Below are 27,466 nucleotides of genomic sequence, written 5' to 3'. Positions count from 1 at the left end.
GATGACTTCAAAATAAAACTAAAGAATTAAGAAATACAATATTTCAGGGACTTCACACTTTAAGTTTAGTTTTGATCAGTGATTGTGTGTAAGCTCCTAAACTTTGGAAGAGGGTGGTGTACAAGATTTTTCAACAATTCGATTCAATTTTTCAGTTTTGCAGCCTGTGAAATCTAAAAAAAAACACCATCAAAGTAAAAAATAATAATAAAAAATCAAGGTACACTTTGTTTTATTCAGTCTTATAAAGACAGACATTGTGCAGTTACTTGCTTCACTGCAAGTTTCAAAACAAAGAGACATTTCATGTAAATGGAGACTTTAAATCCATATCCTGGTATTTGACATTATTTTTATTCAACCCAACTTGTGCTAAAGTATGAGGAGCCAATTAAAATGAATTTCTGCTCAGCAACAAGTTATCCCAACAGTTAGGTAAATGTAAGCATTTCCTGCTCAGTATTTCCAAGGCTGCAGGCCATGTACCAGTGGTTCTGTGTAGCTGCAAAGGTTAATGTTGTCTGGCATTTACAGTAAATACAGACCTTTTTTGTCACAATGTAAGCAGGAGATGATACAGGAATAGCCATATTTTGGTTTACACAGCAACAGTTAAAAAGAAATCCACACACACAGTAAACTTGAGTAGGAAACAGTTTAAACTGAATTTTAACATATTCTGGTTAATACCCGGTTCTGATCTCTTCTGGACTATTGTTTACAAAACAAAGAGAAGACAATAACCAGACTCAGGCTAACGTTAGTCACAGTCTTTTAAAGATAGAAATAAATAATTAATGAAAAACGGAGCAAAGACATTTACAAAACATAACTCAATCTTTGAGGCGTCTCGCTCTTGGCTGTATTGGTGGAGGCTTCTTGGTAGATGGCTTCATTTAACATCACTTCCAGCAGATGACAATATTAGGGTCATTTTCCAAACGTTCATCCAGCTCCAGGTAGCTAATCCCTGTAAAAAAGCAGCACATACTTCAAAATACATACAAGACTTTCATGTTGAGTTAAAATAACATCTTATGTTAAGCAAGTAGCATCCCGAGCTGTTCAAAATAACTGCAATAAGTTATGTACTCCAAAACATTTGTCTGAATACCTGTCCAGAAATGTGAGACTATCTTACAAGAATATTTTTATTTATCTAATTCAGAATTGAAAATAATTATTGGTTGGTTTTAACTTTAAACATTAATTATTATTTTTTGCTACCTGATTTTGTCACGTTAGCAGCTCTGATGGTGAAACAATTGGTATAAGGTGACAGCTTGTTGACATTTTTGTTATCTCTCAGCCTAAATAATTGGTCTTTAATGTGAAATTTAGAACTGCAAAAAAACATTTTTCAGTTTCACAAATTCCTTCTGTTTCTGCTTTATTTCACACTAAACCAAGTTTAAATTTCAAGCAAAGATAAACTGAGTAAACGCAATATGCAGTTTTAAATGATGAATTAAATTCATTTTTAAAGCTATACAAAACAATCTGGTTTAACACAAAAAATAACTGAGCCCTAAACATAATAACTGGTTACCATATCAATAATCAAGCATTTCCAGTAACTGTTGAGTCTTATGTCTACCCTTCATTGCAGAACTTCTTTATTCAGCCCCATTGGTGAGTTTTAAAGCAGGAACAGATTACTTAAGGCCACGCTGCAGCATTTTAATGTGATTCAAATCCAAACTTTGACTAGGCCACACCAAAACTTAAATTCAGTTTATTTTGTCATACTGTATAACTCAAGTAATTTGGGTTTAAGGCCAAAAACTAATAATTGGTCATTCTCAGTTTGGGATTTGACTGACTTCCTGGTTTCTATCAGTGATAGAAAGATATTGGTATGATGTTCTCTTTTTGAAATATTGTGTTTGTTTTACACCAAAACATTCCACTTTTATCTTCTTTTAATGCTATTTAAACAAAAGTCATGGTGATAATAGGGGTACATCAAATTATATTTGTGTTTTTTTTTTCACCTGCATGTGTTTCAAACTGGAGATCCGCTGTAAATGTTTCAAAACTGATAGATTTCAAAGAATTTGATTGTCCCAAACTAAATACATTTATCAGCAGATTTATAACTTAAAAAGGGAACATTCATTTTTCACATAGTTAGGTTGTTTTGCTATAAATAGCTTTTAAAATCCTAAATTAGAATCTGCTTTTTGAATTTACTCACTTTATATTTTTCAAATATTACAATTTATCTGAAATATTCACATTTAAGTGAAAATAAAAAGCAGAAGAAATCTGTAATACTTTATGAAAGTCTTCTTCTGATTGGTTGACCAGCCCTTGTGATGTCTCCTGCCCTGAAGCTTGGACACTCAGTGACCAACTGAGTTCAAAACAAAACATCAGAGCCCATCGGATATTAGCATACTGAGTCAGAACCAGGCCTAATTATCACTTTGTCAGATTCAGTTGGGATCATTTTTGACCAAAGCTTGGATGTTTGTTCGGCATCACTCATTAACTTTGTTTAAGCGCTCCTTTCCTTCGTATCCAACTCAGTTTTGAATCACAAGGTGGAAGAAGAATCAAGATTTCCAAAAGAACCGTACCAGAACCAACAATCTTTTGGTTTTTGAGAGACATTTTTGGCCAAATAACAGCTGTTTAAGCAGGAATTTTCCCGTTTCTCCTTTTAGATGTCATTGAGACAATCAAATCTTTCTTTAGCTGTGGCTCTGGTACTTAACACAAACAGGTGTTTCTCCAAGACGTTGAATACATCACACCTCAGGGTAAAGTGAAACATTAGATCTCAGAATCAGGCCATGAAGCCTCTTTCTTTAGGCTCCTAACAGACCAGGAAACTATTAATAACTGAGATTTTTATTCAGTTTAGATTATATTTTCAACATTCTTTCCCTTACAGTCGTGTTCACTGGTCATGGACTGAATATGTAATCAGTGCATATTTTTGCAGTGCAATGTTTCTGTAATTTGTGCTATAAATAGTGTGCTGAACTTTAGCAAGAATTTTTTAAAACCAAGGAAGTGTGTCAGCGTTCCTTTCCTCTGAGAAAATACCAAAATGGGTATTAGTACTAGGATGAGCTACATGGCCCAATCTATAATGAATAACTAAACTGTACAAGGTAAAAAAACAAAAACAAACAAACCCTGAGTTTAAATAGAGCTGCTGAACTTGCCTGTTTTGCAGCAGATTTCATCATAACTATGACAGCCAGTGTAGAGACGAGGCGGTCTGCTCCTCTCATCCCGGACCACCTTCACAGGATATTTCTGAAGCCGTCGGATGAGACTTTTCATCAGTCCGAACTGGATTAGCCTCCTGGGTAAAACAAAACACACACTTTGTTAAACAAGAGTCACTCTGACCCGATATTTCCAGAGTCACTTCAGGAACTGATGCGCTGACCTCTCATCAACCCTTTGAAGTTGCTGCGAGTAGCGAGAACAAAGGTCTCGCACCGTCGTTCCTGGACTGAGACCACAGTAGAGCTGGAACACGTCCCGGAGGCTGGCACGTTTCTGACCTGACCATGACCCAAAACCCTGCAATGAAACCTCTGGAAATCAATCAAAATGTCATCTTCAAGCAGATGTTTTTCCTTACCCTGTTTGGAAACGTAGCTGAGGCATTCGTCCTGAAGGGATTTGTCATCAATGAGGCTCTGAACCTTTGGGGTTGTGCAGTAGACGTTGGAGTACTGCGAAAATTAGCAAGATAGTCAGCCTAAAAACAGTCTGATTACGGAGTTCCTACAAAAATGTTTTTACAGACAGATTTTAATTTCTGGCCCTTTTTTTAATCATTTATTTATCTCTGTGCAAGCATTATTTGTAATGGATGCTTGGACAACAATAACACTTTCAATTTATTTGTATAGAACATTAAGAAACAACAACAAACAAAACAACATAAATAGAATAAAAGAAGAGGTATAATTCGAAATAATTTTACAAATTTTGCTGGATGATAAATTGTCCGATAAACAATGATATTGTCGTTTTGAGACCATTTACAAGTAATATAAAGGTAATGGCATAAAGGCTGGTACGCCCTCTCAATTAACATTGCAAATGAAGACAAGAATATCCGAAATAAATAAATGAAATGAAAATAAAAACCAAACCAATCCAATTATAGTGGATTATAAAATCTCAATAAAGAAAATTGCCCTTCAAATCATATCAAATTAAAGAGAAAACCCACTATTACTAAAAGTATGAACTCAAAATGGGATTAAAGATTAAAGAATTATGTAAACTTACCAAAATAAAGCTAATTTGAATTTGATTCTGAGATTCCTCACCAAATGACCCGTTTTGTTTACATTTAGGTTCAGAAAGCTTAACATCGTTCAGTTTTTGTTTTTCAGGCAGTTCAGGTGACAGGATAAATGCTGCTTATCTTAACTTGCAGGCAAGCCTGAGTAAAAATGAAAAACACAATTGTGCTTCCTTAAGATTCACCACAGACACCACATACAGCACAAGATGAATAGAAATGGGCCAAACACACAGCCTTGGAGAACCCCAGAGTGGAGAGGAACTCATTTTGAGGCAAGATTTCTAGCTTTTATTTCAACATGTTCTAAACACTATATGAGGATATTACGATCCACGTATCAAAGGATGCTGTTAAGTCTAAAAGCACTAAAATAACAAAGTTCCCAGCGCTAACTGCTCTACATAGGACACGGCTGTAAAAGCAGATAAAACATTGTTTTCCAATAACTCCTACGGCTTTAATTACATAGTATCTTCTTCACTAAAATGTCTGTTTTGAAAATGATATTACTATGTGGTGCAAAGGTTCCCAAATGACATGCCACAGTTTTGATTCAAATTAGGCTTTAGGTTTGAAAGGATGTTGTGAAGAAAGTAAATTTTTTAAAATTAAATATTAAGGTAAACTGAGCAACATTTTGCTTAGTTTTTACCATGTCTGAAATTTTTGGCTTTCATAAATGAAGATTTTAAAACTAAAAATAAATTTTTCCTCACATGGCCATGCCTGGAAATGCTAAAAACCAATTACTGCTAAAACCAACAATATTTTCTATAAATTCTTAGAAATAGCAGGAATCCTGTTAGCGTGAGCTAATAATTCTGTTATATACTAATATTTTACATTTTGAGGTTGGCCTTTGGGCTATTTCATGAACAGTTTCACAACACTAAATCTGCCCACACTGGAAAACATTAAACAACATGTTGTAAAATTAGTTCAGTACCTGGAATATCGAGACCAAAGTCACAACACCATAATACCTGGAAGGACAAGATGGATGCGAATATATCAGTTTTTACTGTTGGTCCCAGAAGACGTGAGAACTTTAAAAAGCAACGCAAACGGCTGTATAATTTAAAGCAAATAAACCGTACTAAAAATACCAAAATCTATAAGAACTACAACAGATTTCCCCTCATAAATAACAGGAATGAACTCACAGCAGATTCTGCACAGCGATACGAACAAGATTCAGCTCGACGTCTGATTCGGCAGAGATTTTCTGGATGTGCCTGAATCCATCAATGTAAGGCAAAATCTAAATAAAACAACATAACAGATAATGAGCTCCACAGCCTCATTTGTTTGAAGAATGCAAAACTGCATTCGGTATTAGCGTGAGAACATTGTTTTATTACAGTAATAACACTGTACTGCATCAATAAAGAGATTATTTCCTATTAGAGAAGCTCATTTCCCCGCCAAGAAACATTTGGAAAAGTCATCACTTTTTCCAGCGTGATAAAAAGTGCTACACACTAATCTTTTAACAGCTGCTTCCTGGAAATCTAGAACATGTCTTATCATGACGTTGATATTAGCAGCCACAAAGTGCTCATCCTGCCTGCTGAGTGGTGAGGTCCCACTGAGACTTTATAAAAAGCTCTTTGCATTCGGTGAAGACGGGGACGTCATACTCCTGGACAGTGGGGGGGTCCGTCCGCTGCTGGATCAGTTTTAGCTGGATGGTGTTGGAGTCGTCTAGAGAAAGAAAAAAAAACAGAGTTACAAACTTCACCCTAATTAAGGATGAATTAGGGTGAAATTTATGTAATTACATAAATCTTGTTATGTAATTACATAACAAGATTTGTATTCTGAATCACAAATCCAGCTTTAAAAAAAACAAACCTGACAGGCTGAAATATAGGGCTGGACAAAATGGCCGACAAACATATCACGATACAAGTGTTTCATATCAGTCGATACCAATAATTATTGATTACATTTTTGTTTTAAATATCAGAAATACAGCCAAACTAGTGATGTGACCTTTTCTGTTTTCCAAATTGTAAAGTGGAAGGAAAATGAAGCATGGTTTATCGTTTATTTCTAAACACAAATTCAACATGTGAGAATCAATTTGTATTGTAATTCTTTAGTCTTATAATCATATCCTAAATATAAAATCTGGTCCACCATCTGCCTTCAGAGGCCACTTTATTAGAGTAAACATCTGTCCAGCTGTGTGTGTTGTAACAGTGTCACTGCACATCAACCCTGTGAACCAGGGTGGCAGTATCATGCTGTGGGGATGCTATTCTACAGCAGGAAGATGAAAGCTGGTCAAAATTGTGACTGCTTCTGTTTATCCGCGTGGTTAGTAAACACAATAAGTTCAATGAAAAATGCAGCCAATGGTGCAACTTAGCTCAAGATAACCTCAGGTTTAGTAACTGCTTTTGTTTTAATAATAAATACTTCTCATAACAGTTGAAAATCTGGCAACAATAAATTTTTATTGTTGTTCTGGCAGAACAACAATAAAGATAGAGCCAAGGCAGTGGGTTATATTAAAGCACATTCAAGCGTTTGAAAGGTCCAGTCAAAGTCCAGACTAAAGGTATTGACTCGAGGGTCAATACCTTGTTACAATTTTTATAATTTTTCACATTTTTATTCAACAAAGCCACATATTCTGCATCCTAAGGGCACAAAGTAGCATTATCGAATGTCCTTCCTCCCACCAAACATCTCTATAATTATCAAAGTTGTTTGCAAACCTGCTATTATTTACAATTTTCCATCTCTTTATCTTTTTTTTGTTCAAATATATAAAACACAGCCTTGGTATTTTTAAATTAGTTTCTTGAGTTGGATATTTCTAAGAATCTGTATGTATATTTTCAGAGCAGTGCATCTCGTCTTACCTTGTACATCTGACCTCACTGTAGAGTTTAGCATATTTTTATTATTACTTATCTTTATGTGCATCATGTTTCCACATTATATCTCAACGCTCCCTCGAGGAACAACAATTTCTATTTAATTCTATTCTACAATTACACACTGCCTTGTGTACAGTTGTCACATAAAATCCCAATAAAAGTTAAAATGTGTTCAAATTTGAAAGAACCTTAAGGAATGCAAACACTTTGTAAGACACGTTTACTATATACTTAGCAAAAATAAGAGATTGACAGTGAGTTAAAAATGTGAAATTACATAACAAATTACACGTGTGGCCTTGAAGTTATAAATCATTGTTTCACACATGAAATAAGAGTTTTAGTAGCTGCAAACTGACAGGCAGAACTAGATTATGATCACTATGAAGATTTTATAAGCGGGTTATAAAACCACCAAGCTATCATTACCTGGAGTAGACGCAGCGGAAAAGTGCACACTTTTACTCTTATAAGAGTTATTGTCTCATCACCTAATAAAAGTCACACACATAACACATAACACTTTACAACCCATCATTGCTTGCTAAGCAAACATTGATTTTTTTATGTAATTTCTTTGAAGTTTCCTCCATATAATTTCAGTTCTGAATCATGAAATTAATCTTGAGTCACATATTTCACAGATATTGAGCTGTATACAATCATAATACAGCAATACAGCTTATCCTTTATGCAACGATCACTATGCAAATATGTGCAATAAATAAGCTTATCATTGCACACATTAGTGCAATTCAAAGCTTGACCATGTGACAATTAACAACTGTGCTTTTATTTATTTTTTAATTTGAAACATGTAAGACACCTCCGGCCTCTTCCATCCTGTTCAAATGCAACAAAACATATTTTACAAAATAAATTAGGTTCTAAATTGTAAAGATAAACAGCTTCGTTGATTAAGAGGCTTTAATTTTAGTGGCATTTATAGGATGGTTCTGAGATAAATGCCATATTTTTTCTTCAGTTTGAGGAAATGGAGATTTTCATGAAGAAAATAAAACCGCTGAGAGAAAGTCACAGGTGACTTTTGGAAGTTTAAGAGCGTTTACGTCGTTATTAGAAAGAGATCTGCAAAGCTGCAAGAACTAATTTCTTCTGATTTCATCCCAACAGTTTTACTTCCTTGTCCAACTTCTTTTTGACCATTTTGAGCTGATTTCTCTCTTTTTTTAGAGAAACTAATCTCTGGTGTGAAACTTTCAGTTCTCCATTCGGCATCAACTCATCTGGATTAATTAAATAGAGTTTTTCTAGCCCAGGACTCCTGGTTATTGCCATCATCAACAGCAGCTTAACTTCAAGGTGGTGCCTCCGCACATTAAACATGCTGCTGTGAAAACTTAGCTGAAGAAAACTTGGCTTAAACAAAACAGTCACTCTTACAAAAGACATTTTATAGAGGTGGCCAATAAAAACAACAAATAAAACTGGTTCAAGAGAAAATTTCCGTCTGGGACTAAATCCCTCCATAGCACTGATTCTGCTCTACTGAGAGTTTTTAAATCTTTTAGCAACAGATTCTGGCGATATTCAACTCCTGGTTTTACTGGATTTAACAGCGCCTACAATACTATTGATCAAAACGTTCTCATCTTGACGCGGGGCCGATGGATCCGCATCACTGGTTTTAGTCCGACCGCACTAGCAGATGTTTTTGCCTTAGTTTCTGTGGTTAGAGCTTGAACTCTGCTGCGCTGACCTGGGGTGTACCGCAGGGCTCCATACTTGGACCTGTGCTTTTTTTCTCTTTGCCAGCTGCCAACTTTGGCCAAGTTAACTGTTTCTAAAGGTGTTTTATAAATAAATTTGATTTTATTGTTGTTTGGATCAGGAGGAATAAGGTCTAGAGAGAGATCAGTCCTGTTTTAGGAGTTCCTTCTGCTGGGACGTCTCCCATAGAGAGACGTGCCTCTCATGATAACAAATTTTGCTGGACAATAACTTGTCCCAAAATTTACTGCGATAAACAATAACATTGTTTTGAGACCATTTTCGAGTAATATAATGGTAATAGTACAATAATAATGCAAGAACATATTCTCAAGGATCAATAAACTTTAAATTCTGATGAACATTTAACTCTGAAACTGGAAGACATTTAAAATACCCAAAATAAACAAACAAAGCAACACATAAAATTAATTATGAAGTCTCTGAAAACAACATTGTCTTTCAAAAAAAACTGCTAGTTGACCAAAGCACCAAACTGAAGACCAGTTTTGGTGGAAAGAAAGAGGAAACAGAAAAATTATAAGTCAAGCAAATGAAAATTATTGAGTTTGTTTTCAGTTATCATACAATTAATTGATTTATTGTCTATTGTGACAGGCCTATTTGTCACTACACAAAATGGGAAAAATCTAAATATTACCTATAGGTAATGTGCAGGCTCCTGTAGCATTAAGATCCTCCAACAATGTCGACATTATGGGTAAAAGTTTCTGCTTGCTCTCCTCCTTTGAAATAAAGCCACTTTCCAACTGCAACACAGCAGGGAGAAAATATTAATATGATCTCCAAGACATTTTACTATAAAAATATGAGGGACAAAAGCTCATTACAGCTGTAACAATATGATGTAGTGAGAGTAACGTTTTACTCCTTACCTCCAGAGTTGTGAGGTACCCAGCCAGCTTTTTGACAATTGGCTCAAGAGCGCATGTGTTGGTCTGAGCCTCACAAACAAAGCCGAGGTTAAAGAGGAGAGCATTTCGGCTGTACTTTTTATGCTCGATGCACACTGGACAGCCGATTAGCTTCTTCTCCATAGCAGTGCTAAAAAAATAATAAACGTTAAAAATAAATAGATATTGAAATAGAACCAAACCAAAACATTTAAAAACTGAAGCAAAAAGACAGCGTTGGATGACATACACTGTAATTAATTTGTTTTGTAGCTCTGGCTTGGTGATGATGTAAACTTGGACCGTGTCGAACAATTCCCGTGAAATGTACTCCTCTGGTACCTGCCAAGAAAAGGACACAGAAATAAATATACACCTCAATATTTTGGGATTAAGTCCTTAAAAATAACTACAAACACAAAACCAAAAAAAAACTCACAACAAAGAAAACAAAATTTACATTTATGTATCAAAAACCAAGTAACTTTGATCCGGACTCCAGCTTTTACGGATACTAGACAGTGAAGTATTTGTCTCCAGATGTACACTGACCACTTAAAGTTAAAAAGTGCATAAAACATCTAATTTTTTGAGTGTCTTTAGAGAATTGGTTTGATTATCTAGTGTCAGAAAAAAGTTTGCAAGACAAATTCAAATTCAGAAGTACTTTCTTCTTTCCAGAAGGAAATTAAATGTTGTAACTCATATTATGCAACTGTTGTAGTTGCTTGTGGCTAAGGGAAGGAAGGATCTCCTGTAGCTGCATGTATTGCGGTGGCTTTGAAAAAGCCTCTGAATGAAGACACTTTGTTGAGGCTCAACAGTCTCATAAAGACGATGCTCAGGGTTGTCTGTAATTTTATGGAGAATCCTTCTTGTTCCAGAAAAGTTCCCACTAGTTTTTTAGCCTCTGTTTTGTTTGTTTAGACGAGACATTTAGCAGTTTTATTATTTATTCTCAAAGATGCTAACAGAATACGAGTTAAAGGAGTATCAACCTTATGTCTTTGAGCCAATCGATGTTCCTATGAACGGAGAAGGTGAGATAAAAAGTGATATTGACCATTTTCAGAATATAAACTGGTACAAATTTGTCAAGACTCCTGTTTGCTTATTTTTTTGCAAACGACTGGTTTCTGTGCACTATCATCACTGATAAGACCATTAAAGATATTTGAAAATGAAATCTAGCCAATCCAGTCTGACCTGGTACACTTTTCCAAATTTATCGTTGCAACATTTGCTGTGATTTCACATGCAACTCTTTTTATTCTGGAGCCGGAGAGAATATACAAACACTTGTAAAGGAGGATATCTGAAAAAGGAAGCATTTAAAGAGGAAAATAACATTAAACTATTTTAAGGCAACAACAAAATAGAAAAACTGATCACGGTATAGCTTCTTTAGTGACAAACCATCATGTGACTGATTTTACAGAAAAGTCTGGCGAGCACAGGATTGTCAAAATCTAGAACTACTATCCGACAACTTTTAAATGCATCCCTTCTCCGACACCTGTAATAAGTATGTAATTTAGCTCTGCACGTTTGACTCAGGTGTGTTATTGAAATGATGCATCTAAAAGTTGCGATATAGTAGCTCTCCATGACTGGGTTGGCTGCTTTAACAGGCATACGTGCTTACCTGATAAGTTATCTTTGGACCCAGTGTGGGGTGAAACTCACTGAAGAATATGCACTCTATTCGAGTTGTCATGTTCAACGTTTCCTCCCCCTGTGTTATGCTAGCTTCTAGCTGTAGCGTTAAAAACGAGCAGGTGAGTTCTTCTAAAACAAACTACAAACAGCTCCAAAGTTGTACGACATCTACATAACAGTGATATTTAAGTGATATAGAGATAAGTCACGTCGCTTTGTTGTTTAAACCATCTGAAAACGCTGCAGATTTTACAGCAAACTGTCCAAAGAGACGAGACAACACTGCTGCGTTCAGAGTCTCCACGGAATTTACGCTTTTAAACACTCTAATGAAGAAAACAGGAATATGTGAAAACTAAAATTGGCTACAGAAAAAGTACATATTTTAATCGTTGAACTGCGTTATATTTGCTTTTAGTGGGTTTTGAATGTCTATGGTCCCACTCTGTCCTACAGTAGGATGGAAATGTCCCCTTCAAGTTACGGAATTGTAAGCTAGCAGTTGGACTTTTCATATAGTTCACACTAAAGCGATGTGATATAAGAGTTTAGACACACATTTTTAAGTTTTATAAGCTATTTGACACCCAACTACGAGACAACAATTCGTTAAAAGTTAGATTTACCACAGTCTTTAAAGGGATCGCTGCTCCTACCTGCGTAGGGTACAAACGTTTTTGCGTCATAGGGACGTAAGTGGTGTTTACCACATACGTAGGACGCGCAACAAACATGCTATCAGTTTTTGTAACTGTCTGAGTGTTTTATGGGTTTAGAAATGTTTTTCAGAGCTATAATCGGTTATCTTGTTTTCGCTTTAAGAGGGGAATGAAAACTAATAACTGAAGAAAGTTCCAGACACTTTTTCTATTTAACCATGTGGTGGAGACGGACCCTTAGCTCGAGCTACCGATGCTATGTGGAACGCAGGCGCAGTGGGGCAAAGGTAATTCCGTGTTTGCTGTATAAACTGCAGCAAAGCAGAAGACAAATCAATGTGTTTTAGCACATCACTGTGAATGACTCTAAAATAAGAGGCACAACAAATCTGTTTGGTTTTTTTTAGGGTTTCTGTAGTCAGGCAACTCAGGCAGAATATTATATAATCATACAAAATGCTTTTATTATTAACGTTTCTTCAGCTGGTTGCCTTTATATGCGCGCAGAAGAAGAATAAAAATACCCTGCATCACTAAGCTCTAATTATATGATACAGAGAGGAGCTAAAGAGTGTGGAGAAGATCTTACTTCCTATGAAAAGCTTCATGTTTGGATATTTCATATCACTTTTAGTAATCCTGGAGAAGTCAAGTAATATAAGACATCAAGAAAAGGCATTTTAAGATGTAAGAAATTTCTGATGAGGAATAAATTAGGTGTATTCCCCACTTAAAATGGCTAAAATCACACATAAAGTCAAACGTACATGATGAAAACATCATTATTCTGTATTTTGAAGGAGGATTTATTTAGCTTGGTGTGCCCCTGACTTCTGAAATGAGAGTAAACACCATGGTAAGACTGATCAAGATGAAAAATAAAATGGATATTTGCAAATTTATGTGCTTTAGCACACCAATTTCATATATACTTATCAGTCATAAGATGATAAACCCTGGCGGATCATATGAAGCAGCTCATCTGGTTACAACACAGTACTCTGCTCTGCTGCACATCTGAACGTCACCCAAAACACACAATCCCTTCTCTGAAATATGGTTGTGGCGGCCTCATGTTGTGGGGATGCTTTTCTTTACCAAGAACAGAGAAACTGGGAGATTGAAAATGGTGAACCCTGCAAGAACACTTAGAAAAAGAGGTGGAGGTTCACCTTTAAGGAGGACAAAACACTCCTAAACAAACACCCAGAAACTGTCTAATGTTTGTCTGTATAGAATAAAGTCCCAAAACATGCACCGAAGTGTATTGGCAACAACTATTTGAAGAAACATGTATACTATGATTAGGATTAGGGTTTGTTTCAGACCTTTCACAAAAGCAAAAACAATCAGATGGAAGGACAACGAAGCAGAGTCAGCAAAAATAATCCCCTCTGTCTGTTATTCATCAATCTGAAAAGGAGTGGATAGAAGTAAACACTTTTATTTCCCTTTTGACGTCTTTCCTCCACTCAAACAAAATGCCAGTTAGAATAATAACAATAGACAACCAAAGAATTACATTACAAACAGACTAAAACAGCACAGTGTTAGAAATAAATGTAGCCAGCATTCAGTTTTTGTCCTCATTCCAATATTGATCAAAAGCCATCACATTATTTTTAACTGTTTTAGGTTTTCACTCGGCTTTGGCTCATTTCTCCCTGTATGTCCTGGTGATACTTTCAAATAAAAACTGTTTTTATCAAAAAATCAGTTTTCAGCTTCATCCAAAATTAAAAAGTAGCGGCATTTCTACCCATATTTTAGTAATTTTATTAAGCTTTTTTTTTTGCATTTGTAAGTAGGTGTTGGTATTTACTGTAACTTTTATCATTTATTGTAATATATGTCTTATCGTGAGAATTTTGATGTATTGAAAATAATTGATGTTTGAAAAAAAATCTGTCTGTATTTTTAGTTTTGCTATTTTTTTCACTGTTTGCTCAACAAAAGTACCAATAAATCTGAAAATATGATTAATGCAGTTACTATGTGCAGTTTAGTGATGCTAATTACACTTCATTATGTGAATATTGTCCTAAAGAAGCTTTGTTTTTCCAAGAGCTGACTTTGTGATATTCGTAAAGTTACCTGAAAAAATAATCAATAGTTACTGTCACTTTTATCAATAGTCCCACAAAATATGATACAAATTTAAGCTCAGTATTTGTAAACGTACCATCTACATTGGAGATCCTGATATTGGTATATTTCATTTTTTCACTAATAAAACTCCTTTATCAGATTTGGCGCTGCCTCACCAGACCCACATGCAGCGCTCCGGCATTTCCTGCGGGCCGGATCACGGCGCTTCAGGCTCTGGATGTTTGGAAGAGGCACTTTGTGGAGAACGGTGTGACAGAGCCTGAACAGTCAAGCCAATACATCATCGCTCATCTGCTTGGAGCGAAAACAGTGAGTCACTCTTTCCTCTGTTTCCTATTTAATCCTTCCAGGACAGCGATAGCATCTCTTCCTGATCTGTTTCCAGATAGAAAGTGTCGAGCAGCAGAGGTTAGCAGAGTTCCTCAGCAAAGAGGAAACGCAGCAGGTGTGGCGGCTCTGCTCCAAACGTCTCTCCAGGTGAGTGCCTTGTTGAAATCTCTGTGTGTGAAATCACAAGTGATAGTTTTCTGGGTTTGTGATGTGCAGAATGCCGGTGCAGTTCGTCATTGAGGAGTGGGACTTCAGAGACCTGACGCTGAAGATGAGGCCTCCAGTTTTCATACCCAGGCCTGAAACCGAGGTTGGTGACAATAAAAACAAAAAGACTTCACGCTGGAACACGCCTCTTCATTTATCATCAACTTTATTTTTACAGACGTGAAACCTTTGGACACACACATATTGTCAAGTTTGGTTTACTGTGCGATTCACCACTTGAAAAGGAAAGTCTCTACTATGAATCTGAACTGGATTTCACTCAGAGAGAAGTCACTTTAGCTGATCCATCTTTATTTTTGTATGATGGTCATCATAGTTTTTAGCCTTCCAGCCACATGGGTGAAAAACCTCAAGAGAAACAGAAACGCATCTATTACATTTTGAAATTAACAAGATAAATACATTGTGAAATAATCAAACAGATTTCCATCCCTTTAAAACAATTATTCCAAAAGTATAATAAATATCAAATATTTTATAGTAAAATTTAACACCAATAAATAAATTAGCACATTTATCAACATTTCTTAAATATATTTTTAGTCAAAATTCTATTCCACATTTATTCATTTTTCACTTTCTACCATAAACAATAAACACCAAATGTATTTTTTATTTTATTACATTTTTTAAAAATGACTCACTTGATTTGATTTGAATATTAAAACTGTTCCGTACAACAATCAGAGTCCATGTGCTGCTCCAATGAGACTCAGGAAATAAGCAACCGCATTGTGAGGCTTTCCGGCCGTCCTTCACAGTTTGTAGAAAACCTTTGCACAGTTCTGAATTCATGCGCTACCAGCACTGTTTGCTTCTCATGCTGTGGCAGTGAGACGTCAGTCACACCAAAAGTACCTGCACTCTCTGATCGCTAGGAGATTGAGTCCACCTGGTTCTCATCACTAACCAGGAGAGAAGCCTTCTGCTGCAGAAAGGTGCAGCAGAAAGGTGCAGCAGAAGGGAGTGGCTACCTGGCAGTTCGCCAGAACACATTAAAACAGACAAAAACTAGTAGCAACATTCATAGTAAAACAATGAATAATTAACAGAAGTAATTAATTATAGGGAGCAGATTTGGACAGTGGCTTGCAAAAGTGTTCATATCTCTTCAGCTTCTCCATATTTTGTCACTTTACAACCACAAACATAAATATATTTCATTGGACTTGTGCACACCGCACCTTTCAGTTTTTTAATTGTTTAAAAAAAAAAGATTTAATCATGTATGACTTCCTTTCTGCTTCACAATTGTACTTCACTTTGTGTTGGTCTTTCACATAAATTTCTAATTAAATATATTTATGTTTGTGGTTGTAATGTGGGAAAAGGTTTAAGGGGTGTGAATACTTTTGAAAGCCAATCTATGTAAATATGTGATTAGAAATGTTATGAGATCAATCACACTCTAGAGCTGTGATTAACTTTATAAAAGTAAAAATGCACATTTTCAAAAATGTTTCATAAAATGTTTAATTGGTTTTCATATTCAGAAATGTTTAAATAAAAGTAATTTTGTTCCCAATACAGTGAAACTGTCGCCATCGGTGGCTACGCTAACTAGCCTGAGCATTCATGGCAGAGTCTGCTAAGAGGGAGAAGCTGTAGGAAAGCAGAGGGAAGAGCAGCGCGTACATGAGCATGATTGACAGAGGCTCTGATCGATTTGTTAGCACTGGGAGCTAACAAACAAGCCAGAGGAGCTTGATTTTTTTTACACAGATTATCTGTTTCATAATAGTTTTAACAAAAAAGTAAAGAACATAATTAACAAAACAAAATTAAGAGATCACTTGAAACGATCAGTTTCTCCGTTTTAACTTTTTACAGGAATATGTTTGAGTAAAATGAACATTGTTCTTTTACACTATGAACTTCTGACAACATGTCTCAAATAACACAAAGAAAACAAGTTCATATTGATTTAGAAACAACAATACTAATGTTTTAACTCAGACATCAACATTTGGTGGAATAACCAGGTTTTCAGTGCAGTGGGCTCTTCTTTTGTTCCAGAGCTGCATTTTTATAAAAATTTAAACCAGGTTTATCTGTGTTTCGTTTGGTGCAGGAGTTGGTTGAACTGGTGCTCACAGATCTGCAGAATCATCCTGGGTCCACAGAGACGCCGCCAACGTGTTTGGAAGTGGGTTGCGGTTCTGGTGCCATTTCTCTCAGCCTGCTGAAGAGCCTCCCTCAGGTGAGCTTTGTGGTTATAATCAGAAGCAGCTTGTTAGCCTCACCGCCATGCGTCATATTCCTGAAAGCTGCTGGCTGCACATTTAGGAATTGCATAATCAGTTTGTTCAGAGGCCTTTTTGAAACACAGGAACAAGCTGCGGATGAATCACCAGGAAATTCAGAGAAAGGCTTTCTGGCTTTTCATTTCACTGTCTCTCTGCTGCAGCAGCATCTCCACTAGGATGCATCGCTTCAGACTGAATGGAGGAAATATTACCAGAGGCAGCTCTGTAGAAGAAATTACAGGAATTTATTGTGTTTTTTCGGTGTAGCTTTATAGCATAGCTGGCACATGTGGTTGGAAAATGTTCCCTAACACTCCCTTGGCATATTAAATGCTCCGTCTGTAAACTGACACTTGTAGCTAAATATTTAGATGTCAGCTCATGGTCAGAAAGTGAAGCAGTTGGCGCCGCTTCTCCAGGACGCTTTCACAAAAGGAGAAAACATTCCTGATTACTGAAGGTTCCTGCGCTTACATTCATTTATAACAACACTGTTTAACAACAGGAGCAAAATACAAACTAAAATATTTATGTTTAGTGTGCAAGAAAACCAAGAACATGCATATTTTACCGTGGAAAACGTCTGAGAGTCCTTGTTAGAAAAATAAAAAAGTCCTGTTAAAATGAATAAACCAAGAGAAATGTAGATGAAGAAGTGGAGGTCTGACTAATTTTAGGGATGAAAATTAGACAGACCTCTAATAAAATAAACATTGAAAAGCAGGAACAGCACGTTATTTAACTAAGAAGAGAACAAGAATAATCCTGTACTTGTTTTTGTACCTTTAGTCATGGCTCAGTTTTCCTTTGTTCTCCGTAACAAGCAGACTTCTAGGAAACTGTGGAAAAAAACTGAGCTCTGCAATCTTAAATGATTCATTCATAATCTGGAAAATGCAGTTAATAACCGTATAAAGAGCTTTTCAAAAGCTACAGTGTACAATTCATCATAAGTAACGAAGAAAAGAATCATTCAGTGTTTATTTCAGGACTAATAAACCCAAAGCTCTGAGTCACGTACTTTTATCTCTCTTTCTGAATAAAATACTTCCTAGCAGAAGTAGTGCAATAAAACAACTAATCCTGTTTGTATGTAATCTGCAGACATTCAATAAGATAATTTAACAGTAATTATTACATTTAGTTTAAAACTGGCTGCTTGTTTTAAAGCAAACATCTAATAAATTTGAGACAAAAGAAGATCAGGATACACATTTACTGAAGCTGTCATCTTTAAATGAATGTAGCTGATTCAGTGTTGCTATCTACATTTATCCCTATAAATGTAGATAAATCCTTTAAAACAAAATAGTTTATGCTTTGAGAAAACTTTTCACAATATCTAATAGCCATAACTAGAGGAGAAAATAACCTATTTTGATTTTGTAGCCAATATTTCTATTAGGAATTAATGTCATAAAGTGATAAATCTCATCTGATAAGCAGTTAATGACGTATTTTATCGCCGTTTCCTCTCATCGTTAGGGCGCTGTTACTGGAATGCTAACGCGTGAGTTCGGCCGAGGCTCTCGAAGGACGAGTGAAGATGTCACATTTCAATTTCTCTCCTTCCACTTCCTTGTTAAAACCTGTCGGATCAGCTGGGTGTGTGTCGCCGTGTTCCCAACTTTCACAAAAGCTTTCATCACGTTGTTTGCTGAACAACAGAGCTGCCTCTGTGCTTCACACCGACTTGCATGAGAAGATTCGCTTTCATTTTGGTCAATAAATGCAAAGTGTGGAAACTCATGTTGATCAAATAAAAACAACCATTTGCTGGTGATAAATGTGAGGGGGGGGGGATGCTTTTGTGTGTTTTAAAGTGTGAGGGAGCAGCAGGTTATGAGAAGTCCGTCCTGAAAACAGAAAGTTTTTTACTCGGCGTGTTTGTTTCTCCTCCTCCAGCTCGAAGCCTTTGCCTTGGAGCGAAGCCAGGATGCGGTTGATTTAAGCCGGGAGAATGCGTCGAGGTAATTGCGCCACAGTAAGCAAACTGACTGTCCCAGAGGTCAGAAGTTACTCTTTCTATGATTTTTAAAAACATTTTTTTAGTGTTGCTGCTGTGTTGTTGTTTCTTCTGCAGGTTGGGGCTTCAGGACAGACTAAAGGTTTATCATATGGATGTGATAAAAGGTATAAAAACACAGACTGAGACAAAATGCTGTGTTTTTCTCTAATTAACCAGACTTATCAGGTTCTGCTCTCTATTGCTGTGGGTTTTTTCCAGACGCAGAACAGATGCCAGGTCTGTTTAGCTCCATTTCAGTGTTGGTCAGTAACCCTCCTTACCTGTTTTCAGAGGACATGGCAACCCTGGAGCCGGAAATTTCTAGGTGACCTGCAAACAAATCTCTACATTTGATCTGAAAATGTGTGAAAACCGATTACTGGAGCTTCTCACAGGCGGACGTAGCTGCTCTCTGGAAATTCATCTAACATAAAACAAAAGACAAAGATCACATGTGTCAAACTCGAGGCCCGTGGGCCAAATCTGGCCCGCCATAACTTTTTATGTGGCCCTCTAAATTCTAGACTAAACATTAAATATGCTTAAATATTATGTTATCAAGCAAATCAATGCAGTTTTTATCAGTTTATTGCCAAATTACATCAAGCAGTCCCTCCAATTTCTTGTGAATTGTCGTGGAAATTCAAGCGAAAAACAAATCCTGCACTTTTTTGTGCTAATAATTGGTAGTTTATTGCAGATTTTTCTCAGAAATTGTGAAAAACTTTCTTACGGCTGCCTCACCCTTAACTGGTGTCAGATTATGGTCCATGATCTATACAGCGAGTAATAAAAAGTCATAAATAAGCACAAATATCACAAATATTTCCAAATTAGTAGCACAAATTCTTTGATTTTTGTTTTGCAGAAAATCACAAACCAATCGTCAAATCCTGGAGGGACTGAAAAAATGTTCAATATAATTTAATTTTAAGAACTTAAGAATATTTTTGACGGGTTTTATCAATACATTCTGGCCCAACCGACCCTTTAAGAACATTCCTGATCTTGATTTGGCCCAAAACAGAAATGTGCTTGACATCGATCGCTGACATAGGTACTTGATTCTAGACATACAAGAATGAAGCAAACAACTCAGTTCAGTTATAGATTTCCATTTGTCAGTAAATACCTTGAAATCAGATCATCTATATTTAAGGACACATGATTTAAATTATGAGCCGTTTGTCCTGATAGCCTGGAAGACGAACTAATAAATAGCATTTATAGGTTTTTGTGCTGGTGAAGACGTCAACACGTCAGATTTAGTTAATAAAAAATGAAACTGTCCAGCCAAAACCAAGCAACGTGCACTAACCGCTGTTGACAGAGCAGTTTTATCATCCATAATTTATCAGCAGATTATCTGCTCAAGCAGAAACTGCTGAAGTCAGGGAAAAAATAGTCTTTATTATTTTAAATCTCAGGATAACTTGGGTGAAAATGCAAGTAAGGGATAATGTTTGAGTTTCCAGACTTATTATTTAAAAGATAAAACAATCTGTATTACATTGATTTATATATTTTGTGTTTGAACTTTGATTTTCCAGATTGCAGCTCGAGTTAAATGTTGTTTTCATATCAGTGCTTTGAGTTTCTGACTCAGAACTTGTTCAAAAATGAATAAAGGAGACATTTTGAAGCGTTTTTGGCATCGAGACAACATTACGGGTTTTAATCCTAACATTACGGGTTTTAATTCCAACATTACGGGTTTTAATTCTAACATTACGGGTTTTAATCCTAGCATTACGGGTTTTAATCCTAACATTACGGGTTTTAATCCTAGCATTACGGGTTTTAATCCTAACATTACGGGTTTTAATCCTAACATTACGGGTTTTAATTCTAACATTACGGGTTTTAATCCTAACATTACGGGTTTTAATCCTAACATTACGGGTTTTAATCCTAACATTACGGGTTTTAATTCTAACATTACGGGGTTTTAATTCTAACATTACGGGTTTTAATTCTAACATTACGGGTTTTAATCCTAACATTACGGGTTTTAATTCTAACATTACCGGGTTTTAATCCTAGCATTACGGGTTTTAATCCTAACATTACAGGTTTTAATCCTAACATTACGGGTTTTAATTCTAACATTACGGGTTTTATTCCTAGCATTACGGGTTTTAATCCTAACATTACGGGTTTTAATCCTAGCATTACGGGTTTTAATTCTAACATTACGGGTTTTAATCCTAACATTACGGGTTTTAATCCTAACATTACGGGTTTTAATCCTAACATTACGGGTTTTAATCCTAGCATTACGGGTTTTAATCCTAACATTACGGGTTTTAATCCTAACATTATGGGTTTTAATCCTAACATTACGGGTTTTAATCCTAACATTACGGGTTTTAATCCTAACATTACGGGTTTTAATTGTAACATTACGGGTTTTAATCCTAACATTACTGGTTTTAATTCTAACATTACGGGTTTTAATTCTGAACTGTGGTTCTGTGGGACTGATGGCAACTCCAGTTGGGATTTATTTTTACTTCTTACTTTCAGATTAATTGGATTAATCGATTATTGAAATAACCGCCAGCTAGTTTAATAATCGATTAATCATTAACAGAGTATAAAGTCTCTAAAAAAAAGAGTATTTGCTGAAAGAATAAAATACTCTATAATTAAGACAAAAATATAAACATTTTGTATTTGTAATAAAAATAAAACACCTTTTTCTGCAAATATGTTTTATCATAAATTCCTCAAATTGCACAGATTTAACTTCATTTGGTAGAAAGTAAAACAAATGTTGCTATTCAACTGATAATCGGTTAATCCAATAACTAATCAACAGATCAGTCTTATTAATTAGTCAAGCAGAAAGGCTGAGAAATCCACATGTTGATGTTAGAAATATTTTTTATGATGCATCCTTTGCTACAAAGTAATCCCATGTTATTGCGTTTTACTTAAAAAAGGATTTTAATTGTTTATTTTCATCTTTTATTGCATTGTTTAAAAAGGCTTAAAAGAAAATTCTACAGACTGTGCCATTTTTTAATCATCAGGCTAATCAATTGATTTATCGATTACTAAAATAATCATTAGTTGCAGCCCTACTTACTTTATAAGAGCCCAGTTGTTTATCCTGGGTTAACTCTGGGTTTTATTCACTAAACAAAACTTATAAAGACAAATGTTGGCACTGGGTTGCAGTTTTGCACAATTGTCTGTTGGTCTGTCCAATAAAATCCAGATAAACCAAAATAAAATTATATATTTGGGTTGTAAATATGTTGACAATCTAGTACAGTGGTTCCCAAAGTGTGGGGCGCGGCCCCTAGGGCGTCACAGTGCCGTTGCAGGGGGGGCATGGGAAGCAGTACGGATGAATGACAAAAAACAGTTAAACAAAAGTGTTTCACTGTAAAGATGGTTTGTAGTTTGTTTTGTTGCAACCTGAAGTGTGAAATAAACTTCAGTGGAGTTTAAAAACAAAATATGCGTAAAGGTTTATGTAGGTTTATGTCTGGTTGAACGATGTGTCTGCCCAGTTGATTTTTTTTTTTTCTTTTTTGGTGGTTTTTTATTGTAATCCATAGGGGGACCAGAAGAAAATCTTTGGTAACCACTGATCTAGTGAATGGGTCCAGTGAGCGGCTGCCTGCTGCCATGCTGTGTGAAATGCTGCTTCTGCTCAGCTTCGTTCAGGGTGAATCAAAACTGTAGTAAAATTTAAAACACAGTTTAAAAATTAACTACACTGAGCACTGAATTCATTCAGCCAAGAAGTTTGTTTCTGATTTGTTTAATTAAACAATTAAACGGCTGGGACTTTAAAAAGCTGAACGTATTGTTATTTTAATTCTTGAAAAAAGTGTTTCACGTTTTCTCTGGTTCTCAGCATTTTGGCTGATTTACGTCCAGTCAGAGGAAACATGTTGGTAGAATTAAAAGATTACTTTAAGCCTAAATCTGGCAACGCTGAGACATTTTTTGGGGCTAATCTTTGTTGTTTTTTGTTCCCTGTAATCAGAAGAATAACAAAATCTGAATATTAAATACTTTCAGAGATGAAAACGGTGCATTAATAAATTATTTAAGTGCATCAAGCAGATTTCAAGGGATGATTATAGTTTTGAGTTTTTCATTATAGTTTAGTTTTTCTGTTGGTTTAAATTAGTTTTTTCAAAAAGTATTGTATCTTGATTATGTATACATTGATTGGGAAATTAATACTTAATAGAAATAATAGCAGTTCAGCAATAATTGAATATATTTTCTAATTGACTCTGAAGTTGACTCTGATTGCCGCCATGATGAATACGGCGTGCCGCATTTTGATGAAAGCTGACGTAAACTGCTTGTGTGAAGAAAATTAAAAAATCTATTTCAGATGAGTTGGAAATAAATTCGTGAACATCATGTTTTAGTTTAATAAAAGGACGACATTGCTCCATTTTATCTGAAAACGTTTTCTCAGTTTTAATAACTTCGATGTTTTCCAGGTTTGAGGATCGCGCCGCGTTAGATGGAGGTGAAGATGGACTGAATGTGATCAGACAGATTTTAACTCTGGCTCCAGACTTTCTGTCAAACAGAGGGTAAGGCAGCCAACACACACACACACACCTGGGTTTAATTCCTAATGGCACCTATACGCAGAAGGGGCCGTCTCTGAAAAACACACGTATCATGTTGCGTGTTTAACGAGCTTTCTGCGAGGCGTCCCCTGAACCCAGTTCCAGGCAGACGCTGCCTCCATCAAGGTCACCCACCGCCTGTAATCCTGTTGTGTTAATTTGATTTTAAGCCTTTTTCATCTCAATCCTCCCTTTGATAAACAACAGCCGGATTTACTTGGAGGTGGACCCCAGACACCCTGCGCTCATTCGCCGCTGGGTGGAGGACAACGTGGAGGAGCTGCGGTTCGTGGAAACACGGCAGGACGTCAGCGGCAAGTCAGTGCTTCAAAGAGATCAACACACATTCCAAGAATTTTAGATTCAAACTGGGAGTTGTGTGATCTAAATCTTTGCATTTGGTGTGGTTTTGCTTCCTAGGCCTCGTTTCTGCATCCTCCAGAAAGAGGAGTCACATAAGGCCCCCGAGGTGGATCAGGATTGAGAAACCCAGATCCTATTACGCTGGCTTTAGCTCAGGTCGCCTCGGCTCGCCCCCCCCCCGCCAACACCTGACCCCATCTCCTCAAAATTAACAATTTCACACAAATAGTTTCTGTACCAACGCTGCACTTTTAACCAGCGGACAGTCAGCAAACACGCCCCATCTCGCAATAAAAAAAAAAAAGAGGAAAGTGTGTGTGCGACGGCACAAAGCAGGCTCAGAGCTGAAGGTAATTACCAAAGCTTTTCTTAGAACGCTCCCTCTCAGAATCCGCCTCTCTCCTCCCAGGAAGCATTCAGTAGTTCTGTGAATCCGCTGATGAGTGGTCCTCCCCTTTCGCTCGTCCACCCCGCTGACTCAGATTGCATCGTTGAGCAAAAAGACACACTCAAAACGCGATCCGAATTCAAGCTCAAAGGCCGCACAAAGCCTTTGTGTCTCAAAGGTTTTGTGTGGCGAAAACATTTCACAACGACGAGCGTCACAAGAGCCGGCAGCATGTGATTGTTAGTGGTGCGGAGTTGTTGAAATAACTGGATTTTAAGCAGCACAGAAATTGTAAGTTCCAGTTTTAATAGAAAAAAATGTACACATGTAAAAAGTACAAAAATGGTTTTGCTGAGAAAAATAAAATGGCATGAAAGACGTCTCAGGGAAATCAGTGTCATTTCTTAACCAGTATGTACATCCAGACGCGGCGGCGTCCATGTCTGAGGAGCCTACAGTACCGACCTCCTGCTCTCCACAGGAGGGTTGAAGTCTGAAGCCAGACACATCAGAATGTCTCTGTGACTGGCCTCCGCAGGTCCAAACTACCTGCTGCACAGTGTCTCCACCTCCTCCAGCGTAAATCGGGTCAGTTCAGCGCCGCTCCTGCTCACACCTTGAAGGGGTAGTCCTGCAGGAAACGCAGCAGCGGCTTGGGGAGCGGCAGCTGCTCCACGCCGGCGCTGTGTCTGTTGATGACGAGGCGTGTCAGGTGCTGCAGAGTCGGGAGGTTCTGAGGTTTGTACACGGCCCGCTTCAGCTTCAGCACCACCGACGCCTCCTGGGCCGGCGGCTCGGAGGGCTTCGCCGGCGCCGCCTGCTCCTCCGCCCTCCGCTCCTCCGCTTTCCGCTCCGCCCCCATGTAGTGCTGCACCAAGCTGGGGACGTTGGGGAAGGACGAGAGGCTGGCCCGCGCCCCGGAGCTGGAGTCCAGCAGGAACTGGGCGCCGCTGTACTGGATCCGGATGCTGGTGGGTCCGCGCGCCGTCCTGACCGACAGGGTCAGCATGTACAGAGGGTGGCTGCTGTCCCGCACCAGGAAGGCTCCTTCTGGGGTGTCCTGCAGGGCGGCGTGGGCCTGCGCTGCAGTGATGGCTCCCCAGTACCAACCTGCACACACACCATCACATTATGAACCTCACAGAACAGTTCTGCTCTGATGAACATGAAAACACTGGAGAAAATCTACCAAAAAGTGAGTTAAATGGGTTCAGTCACTGATTTTACACATTTTTACTGCACAGACAGATAAACGATTAATAATTTAAGAAAATTATTAAAATGAACATAAACCAAACTACAGCTCAGCCTGTCATCAATTAATCACAAAATAAATTCAAATCAACTCAATAATTTACATTCTGATGATTAATTTATTTGTTCTTAACATCCCGGTTGTTCTGTTTCTTCGAAAGTTGCTACTTTTCAAATGTTATTGTGCTTTATTCTTGGTCAGTGACATTAACAGGGATTCTGATTCTAATTGATATTTTGTTTACAGAAAAAGAAACAATCCATTTTATTGATTGAAGTTTGTTTTCCACAAAGTGGAAAATGCAAATTAACTAACATGAATACATCATGTAAACAAGACAGATTTAGCCAGAGAGGCTAACTCGCATCTTTAATGGTTTTTGGTGTTTTTTATTTTATTTATTCATTTTTAATATTTACATTGTCTTCCAGTTACAGGGTCAACTGTTTACAAAATTAAAATGTATTTGTCTTTTCAGATCTCCAGTGCAATTATCAATACGTTACTTGAAAACTGTCTTAAAACAGCAATATTATGGTTTGGTACAATTTACCATCCAGCTGAATTTGCCATCATGATAAGCCAAACAAAAATATTCATCTTATGACTGGAAGACTTTACCTGAGTTTTCTAGGTAGCAGAAGTTGCTGGCAATCGCCCGCAGGTCCTTGGTGGGGTCCCATTTTGGGGGTTTGCTCTGAAAGCACGGGGCAATGGCGGCTGTTCCCTCCCGCATGCCCCACGGGGCCTGAGAAGATGGAGCAGCAGGGAGAAGAGACCTGGGTCTGGGGAAAGAAGCGAGAAGAAAAAAAACGATGGAAAAATTATTATAACTGGCACAAACAAAACCCCTCCGTAAATAAACCAGGCGCTACACTTCCAGGCTTTCATTAAGGGCCACATTTTGACCTTTTGTTCCCGGATAATTTTGGTTTTATGGCGCCATGTGGTAAGAGAGAAATGTTTTCTTTCAACGTCTGTATTCGTGTTAATTAGAAAGCATGTTAAATTTAGACAACTCTGTACTAGACATATTAATCTCGAAGGAAAATACAGTTCCTATTTATTAATATTCAGGGTTCCTTTTTTATAATTTTTTTTACAATTTATATGACACGGCATTTTTGTCTTCTAATATTAAATGAACACACACACACACACACACACACACACATATATATATAAGATCGATCCAACTATGTTATTTCCTTACTTGTGGCGCGTTAGTGGATTTATTTGTTTTAATTGCGCCTTTCTAATAAACTTGGCATCCAGTTTAACCTGAAAAATGTTTCCGTGCAGACAAACAAGCAGGACAGATTTTGTTCTCAGATATGCGCACTGACGTAAAAACGGCGAAAACAAAGAAAAGTCCACTCACCCTCGTTCACAAAGAATCATACTATAAAATCCTCCGGCGTAAAAATACGATTTGTTGTTTGGACTCAGAAACTAAACGCAAAAAAAAAAAAAAAAGAGAGAGAGAGACGCGATGTGTCTGGAGGGACAGCTGCCTTTCTATTAAGACAAAAAAACAAATCAGACCTGTAGTATCGGTTCTACGTGAAAAGGCGAAACACGAAGCCGACCAGGATACGTTGCTGTCATGAACGTGAAGAAGAAAAAAAAGCCACTTCCCCGGTGCGAAGCGGCGCAGGTTAAAGAAATATAAAGCGACTTTTCTGTCAAAAAGCTCGGTCCGGCGGCGGCGGCGGCGGTTCGGAGTGTGTTGTCGCCAGACTGAGATCCAAATGTGTGAGGGACGGAGGCTAAAAGCTCGGCTTTTAAAATTT

General features: G+C 37.1%; 3 protein-coding genes across 8 annotated transcripts; 1 reads left to right on the top strand and 2 right to left on the bottom strand.

Annotated features, from left to right (window-relative positions):
- Window positions 1–202: 202 nt before the first annotated feature.
- nprl2 (NPR2 like, GATOR1 complex subunit) lies at window positions 203–11,556 on the bottom strand. 2 transcript variants are annotated; one of them, XM_005797022.3, is made up of 11 exons: window positions 11,464–11,556; window positions 10,069–10,160; window positions 9,801–9,969; window positions 9,566–9,674; window positions 5,850–5,986; window positions 5,446–5,543; window positions 5,229–5,265; window positions 3,605–3,698; window positions 3,407–3,524; window positions 3,177–3,319; window positions 203–970 (listed from the first exon to the last, which is right to left on the bottom strand). In XM_005797022.3, the coding sequence occupies exons 1-11, from the start codon at window positions 11,533–11,535 to the stop codon at window positions 903–905; spliced, it is 1,137 nt and encodes a 378-aa protein (XP_005797079.1). In that variant the 5' UTR covers window positions 11,536–11,556; the 3' UTR covers window positions 203–902. The 2 variants fall into 2 exon arrangements, with proteins under 2 accessions (XP_005797079.1, XP_023181463.1); XM_023325695.1 differs by lacking the exon at window positions 203–970 and having other exon boundaries at window positions 3,227–3,319; window positions 3,407–3,543.
- On the top strand, window positions 11,514–24,797 carry hemk1 (HemK methyltransferase family member 1). Of its 4 annotated transcripts, none has more exons than XM_023325693.1 (11): window positions 11,514–11,596; window positions 14,384–14,554; window positions 14,631–14,722; window positions 14,792–14,885; window positions 16,875–17,003; window positions 18,955–19,019; window positions 19,133–19,182; window positions 19,277–19,382; window positions 23,533–23,628; window positions 23,875–23,985; window positions 24,088–24,797. In XM_023325693.1, the coding sequence occupies exons 1-11, from the start codon at window positions 11,534–11,536 to the stop codon at window positions 24,149–24,151; spliced, it is 1,041 nt and encodes a 346-aa protein (XP_023181461.1). In that variant the 5' UTR covers window positions 11,514–11,533; the 3' UTR covers window positions 24,152–24,797. The 4 variants fall into 4 exon arrangements, 3 of the variants coding, with proteins under 3 accessions (XP_023181461.1, XP_023181460.1, XP_023181462.1); XR_002751904.1 differs by lacking the exons at window positions 11,514–11,596; window positions 24,088–24,797 and adding exons at window positions 12,163–12,423; window positions 22,627–22,736 and having other exon boundaries at window positions 23,875–23,967; XM_023325692.1 differs by lacking the exon at window positions 11,514–11,596 and adding an exon at window positions 12,163–12,423.
- Window positions 24,363–27,466, bottom strand: cish (cytokine inducible SH2 containing protein). 2 transcript variants are annotated; one of them, XM_005796932.2, is made up of 3 exons: window positions 27,055–27,466; window positions 26,295–26,458; window positions 24,363–25,528 (listed from the first exon to the last, which is right to left on the bottom strand). In XM_005796932.2, the coding sequence occupies exons 1-3, from the start codon at window positions 27,072–27,074 to the stop codon at window positions 25,029–25,031; spliced, it is 684 nt and encodes a 227-aa protein (XP_005796989.1). In that variant the 5' UTR covers window positions 27,075–27,466; the 3' UTR covers window positions 24,363–25,028. The 2 variants fall into 2 exon arrangements, with proteins under 2 accessions (XP_005796989.1, XP_023181464.1); XM_023325696.1 differs by having other exon boundaries at window positions 27,219–27,466.

The sequence above is a fragment of the Xiphophorus maculatus genome, chromosome 20, assembly GCF_002775205.1.
Source record: "Xiphophorus maculatus strain JP 163 A chromosome 20, X_maculatus-5.0-male, whole genome shotgun sequence".
Classification (NCBI taxonomy): Eukaryota; Metazoa; Chordata; class Actinopteri; order Cyprinodontiformes; family Poeciliidae; genus Xiphophorus; species Xiphophorus maculatus.
The sequence above is the reverse complement of the archived record's forward strand: the minus strand, read 5'-3'. Positions and strand labels throughout refer to the sequence as shown.

Bases quoted from the DNA above. Each gene is read 5' to 3' on its own strand.
- nprl2 (XM_005797022.3), bottom strand. From the start codon at position 11,535: ATGACAACTCGAATAGAGTGCATATTCTTCAGTGAGTTTCACCCCACA. The intron at 10,161-11,463 runs GTAAGCACGTAT...TTTTCTTGGCAG, and splicing joins GTCCAAAGATAACTTATCAG to GTACCAGAGGAGTACATTTC. The intron at 9,675-9,800 runs GTAAGGAGTAAA...GCTGTGTTGCAG, and splicing joins GGTACCTCACAACTCTGGAG to TTGGAAAGTGGCTTTATTTC.
- hemk1 (XM_023325692.1), top strand. From the start codon at position 12,355: ATGTGGTGGAGACGGACCCTTAGCTCGAGCTACCGATGCTATGTGGAA. The intron at 14,723-14,791 runs GTGAGTGCCTTG...TGTGATGTGCAG, and splicing joins TGCTCCAAACGTCTCTCCAG to AATGCCGGTGCAGTTCGTCA. The intron at 14,886-16,874 runs GTTGGTGACAAT...CGTTTGGTGCAG, and splicing joins TACCCAGGCCTGAAACCGAG to GAGTTGGTTGAACTGGTGCT.
- cish (XM_005796932.2), bottom strand. From the start codon at position 27,074: ATGATTCTTTGTGAACGAGG. The intron at 26,459-27,054 runs GTGAGTGGACTT...TTCTTTCCCCAG, and splicing joins ATGATTCTTTGTGAACGAGG to ACCCAGGTCTCTTCTCCCTG. The intron at 25,529-26,294 runs GTAAAGTCTTCC...GTGTGTGTGCAG, and splicing joins CTGCTACCTAGAAAACTCAG to GTTGGTACTGGGGAGCCATC.